Here is a 12,537-nt window from a genome sequence, read left to right as displayed (position 1 = left end):
AAATAAGGGCGGACCATGGATGTTGCCAGATCAGAGAGGATCAGCCTGTACATTAAAGTGCACTGTTTGAAATTACAGGAATCTCTGCACAAGTGGTCTGTGCTAGAATAGCAGGTCTGCTGCGAGTCAAGATTAAGCTGTGGTAATTGATTATGGTAAATATCTGTTATGATGCTTGTACAGTATATGCCTACGCTATACCTGACCAGAACTGATACGTTACAATTTTCATGACAGGCAAATCTACACTCTCTCTCTCTCTCTCTCTCTCTCTCTCTCTCTCTCTCACACACACACACACACACACACACACACACACACACACACACACACACACACACACACACACACACACACACACACACACACACACACACACACACACACACACGTCACTAGACCCCCTTGATACATTTACTGAACACATAATGCTGTAGTCATGACTACATAGAGATTACAACAGCCCCATATTTGTGATATGGTTCCCTCTCTCATCTCCATAGGCTGTGGTACCAGGAATCTCCATACAGTAATGGAATCCCACAGGCTACCCCTTCTCTCTACATTTCTGTGACCCCTTCTTGGCATATGTCTGCAGTACAAAAATTAAACTTGTTAACAAGTGTGTTAAGATGTATTTTAATTTTAACAGTTAGAATCTGGTGCAAACAAAATAATTGCTATTTAAAATGATAGCTGATCCTAGACAACCATAAAGCAAGACTGGGTATCTTTCTAAAAAATATGTTCAGATTTGTATATAATTAAAATATAAACCCTTGGGCTTGATACAAGAATAACTGAATGCAGTGCTCTGGCCTGTATTAGGCAGTTAGACTGAAAGATTATAAAGTCAAAGGGGGCAGCAAGCCTGCTGATGGGGGGCTTAAAGGGGTAGTTGCCCTGGGGCCCAGCTACTCAAAAGGACCCAGTTCCCACTGGCTGCTGCTACTGCAGCAGTGCAGCAACCAGGGCCCTGGACCCTTTAAAGGCTGACAGATCATCAGGTGGTGTACTATGGGCAGTGCTAAAGGGCTGGTGAGGGCTGGGCTGAGGAGGGAAGCTAGCCCTGCCACCCCTCTAAAAGCACACAACCACCCCTCCACCTTGCCCAGGATCCCGCAGTTCTGATGCCCCTCCCAGGGGCAGATACTCAACTGGGGTAAATTCTAATAGCTCCATTTATTTTAGTGGAACTGTCACAGTTTACGTCAGCTGAGGCTCTACACATATGAATCTATAAAATACAGACAAAGCTGAAGTGTTCAAAAAAAGCATATGGCAAATTTTATATTGTGAAACTTCAAACAAAAACATTTGTTGGAGTGACAACAGAAACAAATAACTGAACAGCAGATCTATAATCAGTTTAAAAGGAAGAATATTTATTACAATTTCTCTGTCACAATAGACTGTTGCAGTTTAACTGGAATTGCCTGCAAAAGAAAAATAGTTTTTTTAAGAGAAATAGTATTTCCTTAAAGATAGTAGGAGTAATTCCTTTTACGAGATTCTTCAGGACAATTAAAAGAACCCAAGCACCAAGTTATCACTCTCAGGGTTCAATCCATAACTCATTACAGTAAAGGGAAAATTCACTTTGCCTTCAATATGGATTAGGCGCTCTTGAGATTTTGTTTTATGATCATAAAAATTGTGCCTGTACTACGTAGAACCACTCTTTTGGAAATAAAAGGTTCTTATATTAAGCAACCAAGACTTAAACTGCCTCAGCCTTAAAAAACAACAAACCAAAGCTGGTGGTGGGGGGGGACGACTACAAGCCTCAAATTAAAAAATTAGTTTCCCTAAGCAGGGAATTCAAACCAATGTGCAGCCTGGTAATAGTTTTGCTAATTTATTAACCTAAAAAATTAGTTAGTGCTCAAACTGGGTAAATTAGAACAACACACGTGCAGTAAGATATTGTGAAGTACAACTCATACCTTGTGGGCTGCATTTTAATGCAGTATACCTGTAATCAGAAATTTCTTCACAGATTTCAGTGGAATATTTTTCCTTCTGGCTGCCTGAAATATAAGTGTGTTTATGCGGCTCATTGACCAGAATAGTAATTTGATCTCTTAGCTTAATATAATCCTTATGAAGATGGCGAAGTTCAAACTGCAACACATCCCTTTCATTTTCTATAGTTCGCAGTTGGTTTTCCATTAGTAAACGATCTTCATTCAATCTTCTGATGTTATTTTCATATTTTGAATTCTCTTGTTTACATTCCTGCAGTTCCTTTTTAAGAAGCTGATTGTCCTCTGTGATATCTGCCACCACTGTTGATAAACTCTCCCATTCCCTGTTCACATTCAACAAGTTAGTCTTCAAAATATCTGTTTCTGCTTTTGTATTTTGCAGTTCAGTCAAGAGTTTCTCTTCTGTGTAAGCCTTCTCTGACTGGACCTTCTCAAGCTCCTTCTGCATTGTTTGTCTAGCATTAGTACATTCTTGCAGTGTCATTTCAAGATCAAGCTTTTTGTCTTTAAGTGATTGTATTATGTGAAGAAGTGTCTCCTGTTCAAATTTTGTTGAATTTTCTTTTTCTTTCAATTGCCGTATTTCAGTCTGAGTATTTTCAAGTTCTTTTTCAAATGAGTTTTTTTCTTTTGCAAGCTGGGACATTTTTATCTCCAGTTTCTGATTTGCTTCTTGCAGCATTGAAGATTCCTTTTGCAAATGTTCTAATTCCACACGGAACCTATCTTTCTCACTGGTAACAGCAATTATATTTTCTTGTGCTTTTTGGTTCTTAATTTTGAAGTCATCTAATGCTTGCATTATAGTTTGGTTTTCAGTACAGAGTTGATTGCTTTTTCCCTCAAGAGTTTTCTTTTGATCTTGAAGTTCTTTGCATTTCTTTAACAACTTTTTCACTTCTTTAATACATTCTTTGCTGTCTCCTTCTGATTTAAATAATTTGACTTGCATATTTTTCTTTTCTTCAACTAAATCTTTAATTTGCTTCTCATACTGTGAATTTCTCTCTCTCAGAGACCTTATAATAACAGTAAGCGGTTTCATTTTTGACTGGAGAGTTACATTTTCATTCTCAAGTTCCATTACCTTCTTTTGCAAGTGTTTAGAATCTTTCAGGGAATTTTGTAACTCTTCCTTTTTTGTGGTGTACTCATCAGGCCTGACTTCATAGAAGTTCTGATTTCCAAGCTTTAGTAACCTTTGGTTTTTAATGTGCAGCTGTTGTTCTTTTTCTTTCTGTAGTTTCTCTGTGCCATCAGGCATAAATAATTTATCTTTCATAGCTGTAGAACAGACATTTAATTGGATCGTGTCGACACCAGTGTTAGACCTATGCAAATCTTTATTTTTGTTCTTGCTTTCTGTTTCTCTTTGTATACTGCATGTAGCTCTATACATAGAATTCTGTGAATTATCACATTCAGAGTCTTTATTAAATTCTCGTCCAAGCCTCAGATTATTATCTGCTGATTCTTCAGGTTCTGCTATTTCACTTGATTTTAAATCCAGATGTAGTTTTTCTCCACATAAAATAAAAGCGGATTTTTCCAGGTCTTTTTCTGACATATCAGAAACATTACTTTGACTGCAGGAAACATTCTGATTTTTAAATGCATATGCTAGCTTCTGTTTGTGAGACTTTTGAAGTTCTTGTTTCAGTGGTCTGATAGAATCATTAAAGTTGTCTGTTAAATGAAGTTCATCATTATATTTGAGGAGAGGCGTATGTGCTTCAGAGTCATCCAAAATTACTTTCTCAGTTGGATGCACCATACTTTCAGCCTCCAAATCAGTACTAAGAACACATTCGTATTTGTCAGAATCCTTCAATTTACAATTATTACTTAGAGCAACCATAGTTTTGTTTTCAATTGGTTCAACTGAGTTTGATATTTTTCCAGTTGCTGTAGCTCTGAATGAAAACTGATGTGAAATATTTACATCATTGACCACATTTCCAAAGATATTATTAGAATTTGTTTCCACAGATTGAGTGGTACAGAGTTTATCACGATGAAATTTCTTCTTAGACAATGGTGTTTCTGGACTCTCTGTAGTCTACAAAAACAACACATTTGCTATAATGGCTATAATTTTTAAAAATACTGTCAGCACAAGACAAAAAATTTGTTATAAAGTCTACATATTATACAAAACTAGTAGAGATATTATCTGCCAACGCACTGTCTGTCTAACATATTGAAAGACATATCGAGATTGTTAATCTTTCCAAGAAAATTGGAAAGGGGAGATTAGAATACTACAAGAATTTAAGAAATTTTATTATGGGCCCATTTCATGGTTAGTCTTCTGTTTTCTTCCTGAAGCCTGCTAATATTTCATACCACACTGAAAAAATTTTTCCAGAAAGCACAGCATCTTATCAGGTATGGACAGAGACACTACTTTATGTGTTTTGAACAGGCCCTTTTACAGAGTCAGTGTGTCTTTTTTCTCACTACATGGAGCACTGGAACAAGCCGGAAGTGGTGACTCAAATTTTGAGCCTTCTGTGAACATTTGCAGCAGGGAAAAGATAAGCTAATGGCCACATTTTACATAACTAGCCCCACTGAACTACTCACATAAGGCAATCATGACTTGGTGCTAAATTTGTGTTAAAAATATGTTGTTTACTCAGCACTTCACAGCAGTGAGACAAACTCGGTCTTCAGACATACACAAATCTCCAATTGCATTCAACAGGAGCTCTTCCCTTACAATCCAAAGCTTTAGCATTATTGGGAGGCCCTGGCTGAAGTCTTGTTCACAGTAAAAAAGGAACTGTGCTTTAACCATATGGGGGACAAGCCTGTTGTAATTAGGTCCCCCAACATGATTGTTTTTGTAGACTTCAGTTAGTGTTCTCTTAAGCTGGAATTATGCTGAACTTGTTCTATAAATAAAACTATTACCTATGTTGGAAAGCAAATTATTGTGGGTATGTTCTGGGCCCAGAGTTTCCCTTGTCTTTATGTTTTACAGAAAACACAGTTCTCAAGAACAGCAATCCAAAAAAATATTGTAATATACATCTTAATGTTAGGTAAGAATTAAGTAACACACCATAGCCATATTGAGAGATGTGCTGGTCATCAAAAGCTTGTCTGGAGTACACTGTGGAGTTTTGGTGTCAATTATATATTTATTCAGTATCTCACTGATTTCAGATTGTACCTGAAAAATATGGAGAGTGTTAATTTTTCAAAGACATCTACAAAAAAGGCATAGAATCTTACAAGCTCACAAATGTAGGACTCAAAGGGACAAAGACAGGTCATCTCACCCAATGGTATGCTTTATTAGTCTAGTGTTCATAAGTTAAGTAATTGTAACATGCTGTGTATAATAAATACAGGGTCTTGTTTTTTACAATAAAATATATTTGAGGCTATTGAAAGTATCAAAAGTTTAAATGGTAATTAATTGTATAAGAATTAGGACTGACTATTAATTTGATAAGAATTAGGAAATAAATTTTCAGATAATCAGCATAGCTTTTGACTTTTAATACACAATACAGTATTAACAGAGCTGTTGGATTATTTTATCAAATTTTTGCAAAATAAAGTTGTTTGGTCTGGCACTTTAGTTAAGATACCCAGGTCAGTGCTTAAAAAGTTGGCGCAGTAGATTGTTGAGTTTTTCCTTTTATTTTAGAAATACTTAACTTCTGCTCTTACCATGTTAACATTCAGCAGAGTCTGTTGCCGAAGTGCCTGAAATGATTTCAGCTGTTGTTGAAGGATCTAAATTTGTAAAATGAATAACAGAAAACTGAGAGGTTTGTGCAGATAGAGAGGAATTAGAACAATTCTCTTTATAATACTTGCATTTTCCTTTTCAGTTCTAGATTTCCAGTTTGGATCCAGCCTCACACATTAGCAAGAAAGAGTTTTTACTGTCCAATGGCTAAATAAATTAAATAAATGGAGATATGCATCACATAAAGCTGGAAGGGACCTCAGAAGGCCATGGAGTCCAGCTCCTGCCCTCTTGGCAGGACCAAGCACAATCTCTCTTTTTTTTGGGGGAAGGGTGGGGGGCGGGAGAATCCCTATTTTGCCCCAGATCCCTAAATAGCACCCTCAAGGACTGAGCTCACAACTTTGGGTTTAGCCCAACCAATGCACAAACCACCGAGCTATCCCTCCCCCCATTTAGTGGCTTATATGAAATGAGCTGGCAGTTTCCAACACCTTTCCCATTCAGAGTCATTTGAAAAAAAAGGAAAAAACACCTGTGTGATTAAATCTGAACTGGATCACAAGCATTCAGAAATACGCTGACTGCATGAGCTAGGAGAATAAGTATTAGTATTGGGCAAAAAAATTCTAATTTGTACATGGTGGCTATATTATATGTACCAGAGAGGCTTTTCCCAGCAAAACTGGGCTTTTGTTGGGAAAAACCACAGAGTGTCTACATGCGAAATGTGATTTGTTGACAGTCTGTTAACAAAACCTGGCACATCCAGTGGCAGTGTTATACCTCTCCTCATTCAAGTATAATGCCTCTCTCGACAGTGTTCTGTTGAGAAAACTGCTGTGTAGAGAGGCTCCAGAACCCTTTTGTAGGCAAACTGGGCGCACGGTTCACTGGGCAGCCCTGTTTGCAGAGCTTCCAGTCAGCTGTTCTGTTGAGAGAGGGCCAGGTAGTCTGGCTACTCTCTGTTGACAGAGCGGATTGCTCTTTTCATCTGCCTTTATGTGCAGATGCAATTTGTCGACAGAAGTTTTGCCCAGAAGTCCCTTCCAACAAACATTTGTTTCAACAGATGCTTCTTGTGTAGATGTAGCTGGTTTGTTTAGGAAGCATGTTCCCAACTAGTGGAAGAAGGGGGAAAAAGAGGTAAGAGACATTGTATGGAGATATTCAAATAGCTCAGAATAAAAAAAGATATAAAACTCGTTTATCATTAATGGAAAACTGCAGTTGAAAAGATATTTAGTGGCAAACTACATAGCCTCAGACTACATCGCAAATTGGTCTTCTTGCTGGAAATTTTCCCCCGGGTTGTAATGGATGTATTGAAAGAATCGGTTTAAAGTTATCAAGATTCAAAACCCTATGATGTTTTGTGCAAATAATTTGGATCAAATTAGCATACGTTTAGTGCTGACTGCGGCTGGATTTGACCTCCTGTTCCTGTTGTATAATTATCTGAAAAATAAAAGCATCAAATCCTACTGTTACAGTCAGAGCCGTTCCAGGGTGGGTGCAGGGCCATGAGAAATCAGCCTCTGTTTCTAATTTGACCAGAGGTGCTTCCCTGCAGCTCTGCCCTGGCCTCACCACCACTCTTCTCCTCCTCCCAATTCCCCACCCGTGCCCTGCTGTGGCCCCTTCCCCACCTTCTCCTGCCAAGCTTCACCTCCTCCCCAGAGCGTGCTGCCTCCCTGCTCATTCTTCCTCCCTCCAGTGCCTTCTGACACATTGAAACAGCTGATCTATGCCTTGTGGTAGGTGCTGAAAGAGGGAGAAGATGCTGATCCACAGGGCCTACTGGTGAGCAGGAAGTGCTGGAGGGATGGAAGGCATTGATAAAGGGCTGCCTGGTGGATGCTGAGCACCAGTGTTCCCTGTAAGCTGAACACTTGCACAGCTACCCAGCTGATTAGTAGAGTGCCCACAGACACCCACAGTGGGCAACATGTCTTTCTGCGGAAGGTGCGTATGAAATGTATTCTGCTCAGGGATGGAAAAAGTTAAGAGGGAACTCTGCTGAGCACACTCCATTTTTTTTCTCATGGGCTCAGTCTCTGGAGCAGCATAGAGTCTGTGCCTGTGGCTGCCACTGCCAGAGACTGAGCACAGGTCCTAAACAACCTGTACACTGAAGAACAGGGCCTGGAGCGGATGCCCTGATTTGCTGTAACCCATGGGACAGCTCTGGTCAGAGTATCTATAATTCATAGGCAGAAACCTTAAATGTCTAGTTAGAGAGAGAGAGAGAGAGAGAGACAGAGAATGGTGGTGGTGTGTGGGGGGGGGAAATCATCTCTGCACTAGTGCTCACACTGGGGAAGGGAAAGAGTTTTTCCTTCCCTATTCTGGGCTTAAAAACAGTGTTGCCCAGTCTCATGATAATTATTGTTTTGCTTTAAGCCTTGGCTCCTGGAGTCAAGTGGATATGTGATGATTTCATCCTTCATTCCCTTTTTAAAAAAAAGTTCCTGGTCCTTGCGGCTATGGAAAAAGCTTCCTAAGGTGACTCTAGTGCATTCTAAAGGCCCAAAAAACAGAAGACAAGTTAAAAAAAAACCCTATTATTACATACATGATTTTTGGTGAGCCTGACTCATGATTTTTGACCATTTGGAGTTGGCAATATTGTTGTTAGCTTATGCCTCAGGGACCCTTCATCACTGGATACCAGGAGAATGAAGTTCGGGGGGGAGAATCAAAAGCCATAGTTTTAACCTGAGGAGTGTGCCTTTAGGTCCCTTTTCTGTTTCATTCTAATCCAGTGGTTTTCAATCATGGTTCCATGGAGAAATGCTGGGGCTGCAAATGTCTGTACCTCCATTCAAAAATTTTTAGGGGTCCGCAAATGAAAAAAAGATTGGCAACCACTGCTTGTTAATCCATGAGGAATGTCACTTCAAAGGATGCTCCTCAGAAGCTGGCTAGTGACTTATCACACACTTTTCATTTGCAACTAATCACCACGAGTTCGTCCAGTGTTTCAGAGCAGGACCCACCCCCACACCCTCCAATTTGTGAGGAATTTAAGCTTTCCTTAGAGAACATAATTCTAGGTTGCGGAAGAACGACTGTGCTCCACATTCAGCAATGCCTTCCTGGGTATACAGGCAGCTTGGGAGGTGTGAACTGCACTTATTCATCTCTTGGGTGTGTTAACTCTGAAGATCAGGGAGGAGAATTAAAATAGCAACACTGTAAACTGTTTCACTGTTGCCCATTTTGGCAGAAACACCCTGTGATCATAGGATCTGAGACAGATCACCACCACCATTCCCATAGAGTAACCTCTCTGCAAAGCCTCTGCTGCAAAAGCTACTCCTGCCCTGTTCTGCACCAGGATGGCTTTGCTGGCACTTGGGACTGTTCATTACACAGGAATCTCCCTGCTTTGGTGCCTAGGGTGAGACCTCCACTTGTCCCCCAGGTTTAGGGGTTGATCCCCATTTGCCCCAAGAAACCGTGAATATCTTTGTGGTGTTAGACGGTGACACGAGCACATCACATCGCGCGAACATGACGTCACACAAACAACATACTGCGTCCACATCATGACGTAAAGCCACATCTCACTGGGCGGATGTGATGACATCAATGAGCGTTACGGTGCCTCCCGGGGGGGAAATTTTGGGTCCAAGAGGAGTCTTACCCGATCCGGCCTCCTCGCAGCTGCCCGGGGCTTTGGAGACGGGCAGCGGGTCCGTCTCCTGCCCCTTGCTCCCACCGCTGCTTTCCGCAAACTCCTTCCCTGAAACGCAAATAGAGTAATTCTCTGTAACTGCGACCGCCCGAGCGGCCCCGACCCGGCCTGCGCGTGTGACTCACTGTATCCATCGCAATGTCTCATTTCGTCCTGCGCCCGCCCGCACTTGCCTCTTCTACTTCACACTGACCCGAACTGTCCCCACCAGTTTGGCTCTCCCGCCAATGATGCGCGTTGCCAGGTAACGATTCTCCCGGACCGGAAGTGCGGCCGTGCAAAGCAGGAAGCCTCTACTTCGGGCTATGTAGGCACGCGCGCCCCCTAGAGGCCACTTGATTCTTTCGCCGCGCGCCCCGCCGGCTGCTAGGAGCCTTGCGCCCCCTGGTGGACCGAAGTCCTCTGGCGCGCGGGGGCGGGGGAGTGCTAATGCTGTGCAGTGCTAATGGCTGTTTGGGAGCGGAGGCAGGTACCTGTATGGCGCCCTGCACAGCGGACGGGAAGGGGTAGGGGTGTGTGCAGTGGGGACGGGCAGTGTGGGGCTGTACGGAGAGTAATTCCACTGTATTGCATCGAGCCCCTTTAGTGCAAAGCACACCCCCCGCCCTGCTAGCCGCGCTCTTCTCCTGCCCCAGGCAATCCCCCTTGCACCCGAGCTTCACCCCCTCTGCATGGTGTCCCGTTGCGCGCTTTGCTTTCCTTACAGAGCCAGCTGTTGCACTCAGGCCGTAGCTTTCCAAACGGCCCCCGACCTGGGATTTTGTGTAGCTCGTGATTTTTGTCCATAGTCGTATGATTTGCTGGGATGGGACTTGACTCGCAAATCGATGGAGTTGACACGGCTGCAGTGAAAGACACTCTCTCTCTCTCACACACACAAGCAGTCAAGTAGCACTTTAAAGACTAGCAAAATAATTTATTAGGTGAACTTTCTTGGGACAGACCCACTTCTTCAGACCATAGCCCTGTGATCTGAAGAAGTGGGTGTGTCCCACGAAAGCTCACCTAATAAATTATTTTGCTAGTCTTTACAGTGCTACTTGACTGCTTTTTGTTTTGGTAGTATATAGATTAGCATGGCTCCCTCTCTGTTACCACACACACACACTCTCTCTCACTTTCTCTTGCCTCATTGCACCTGGTAATGCCCCCTCCCCGGCTTTCATCTGGCCAGGAATTTCAAATATGCTGCCATTGAACTTTTTAGGCACATTTCTTCACACTGTGCTGTTCATAACAAGCCCTGGGAAATTTAAAACACATGGAAGTTGTTGTCTGTTTATCTCTAAGGCTCCTGCCTTAGTGGACTGTTACTGCAGGCAGGCTTTAGCAGTGTCAGTTCTGAGGCTGACTTTTAGTAATGCATGTTGGTTTTTAAAGGAGATTAATCATATTTTTATTTACAGATATAAATTGCCAAATTAATCTTAGCTTTGATTTACTTCCTAGGCTATTTAATGTTCTTATATGACCATCATTACTATAATATCTTAATTTTTAATATATTTATCCTTACAACACCCCTGTGAGGTAGGAAAGTGTTCTTGTCACTCAGGCACTTAGTGGCCCAGGCTTGGATACTCCAGAAGCATTAAGGCACTTACCTCCCACTGAGGATCAGTGCCTACACTGTAGCGGGGAGTGACTTTTACAGTACAGGTAGATAGAGGCGCATTAGCAGGGTTTGAACTAGTGTGCTGAAAATAGCAATATGGGTACTGTAGATTGGGCTGCCAAGGAGCTGAGCTCAGGTTACTAGCCGTAGGCCCTGCCAGAGGCACAATGTTCACATTGCTTTTTTCAGCCCCAAGGGCATAGATCTGCCTGGGTTGGAAGGCGTGCTCTCTACTGTTGTGTAGATATACCTAAGTGACTTTCCCAATGCTTCTTAGCAATTCTGTGATGGAGCAGTGGCTTAAACCCAGGTCTGAAAAAATTAATAGAACTGACAACACATATACCAAACGCTGTTCATTTGGTTGCTTTTGTTGTTTCCCAGTGACTAACTTACATCCATATATTGTCTACTTAAAGTCTGATCAGTAACACTTACTCACATAAATAACCAGTATTCTTATTAGTAGTTATCTTCTTGAATTAAGAGATGACTTGTGATTAAATTGGTCATGTGAATAAATATTTCAGGATCGGGCTCTTAGACTGTAAATTTCTTGGTGCAGTTTTTTTTTTTGTACTGGTTTATAAGACATCTGTCATACTTTTCTTATTATATAGATAGAAAAAAGAAAGGTTGGGAAAAACAATAGCAGATGGTTAGTCACATCAAAATGAGGCAATCCTGAGCTATCGTACCACAGTGGATGTATTCAAAATCTTACACTTTAGCCCATATATCAAATTTTAGACTTCTGTATTTTCTCACATCTCACAGTGTACCTGAGACAATAAAGGTTTTTATGCCTACTATTATATATAAGCTAGGAGTGTGAGTGGTAGAGTCTGTTATCTGTAGATAAAATTCATCTTGACTGGTCTCATTTCAAATTGTGTAAAATAATTTCCCCCGGATTTTCCTGAGTGGAAGAAAAATGGTCTTAATGCATAGGAGATAGCTTGATAAGGGGATTTCATTTTTGGAGATATTAGAGAAGTTTTCAATCTTTATATTGTGGCCTGATTTTTTGTTACATAATTTTCGTTTACAAAGTTTGCACATGTGTTCATGGCATCAGTTGATTATATATGAACAAAACTAGATAAATAAAATAAATCTGGGACAGTTGGATATTATTAGTGAAGAAAGGTCTGCAATCATGCTGTCACAAAGATAAAAAGAGCTGTTTGCTCTATAAGGATAATATCTCAAGATCACATTGGGATCATGACTCTCAGTAGGCATGAGATATAAGTTTCTAAGACTTCACTTAGTTGAAATGTTTATGCAGAAGTACCCAGTGAGGCTTTTGTACACCTGTCAATAGACAGCTGAAGAGTTTAGAGGTTGGAGGTACTCCAGCAGTATTACACAATGACAATAATATGTAAATCCTACCCTTATATACCTTCTTTGAAGCCAAAAATAAGTGTTTGTCATTTTCTTGGCTTCATAATTTAAAAAAAAGCTTTGGCCTATGATTGAAATCCAGTGCATAATGGAATACTAAATATATCACAAATGGAAT

General features: G+C 41.0%; 1 protein-coding gene across 1 annotated transcript; it reads right to left on the bottom strand.

Annotated features, from left to right (window-relative positions):
- Positions 1-1,541: 1,541 nt before the first annotated feature.
- On the bottom strand, positions 1,542-10,527 carry CCDC110 (coiled-coil domain containing 110). Its single transcript, XM_074992104.1, is given in 8 exon segments — positions 1,542-4,047; positions 5,056-5,166; positions 5,673-5,738; positions 7,100-7,152; positions 9,344-9,442; positions 9,520-9,567; positions 9,603-9,879; positions 10,513-10,527. Coding segments are annotated over 8 exon segments (2,817 nt in total). The 3' UTR covers positions 1,542-1,899.
- Between the last annotated feature and the right edge of the window lie 2,010 nt (positions 10,528-12,537).

The sequence above is a fragment of the Carettochelys insculpta genome, chromosome 4, assembly GCF_033958435.1.
Source record: "Carettochelys insculpta isolate YL-2023 chromosome 4, ASM3395843v1, whole genome shotgun sequence".
Classification (NCBI taxonomy): domain Eukaryota; kingdom Metazoa; phylum Chordata; order Testudines; family Carettochelyidae; genus Carettochelys; species Carettochelys insculpta.
This window is presented reverse-complemented; position numbering and strand designations above follow the sequence as displayed.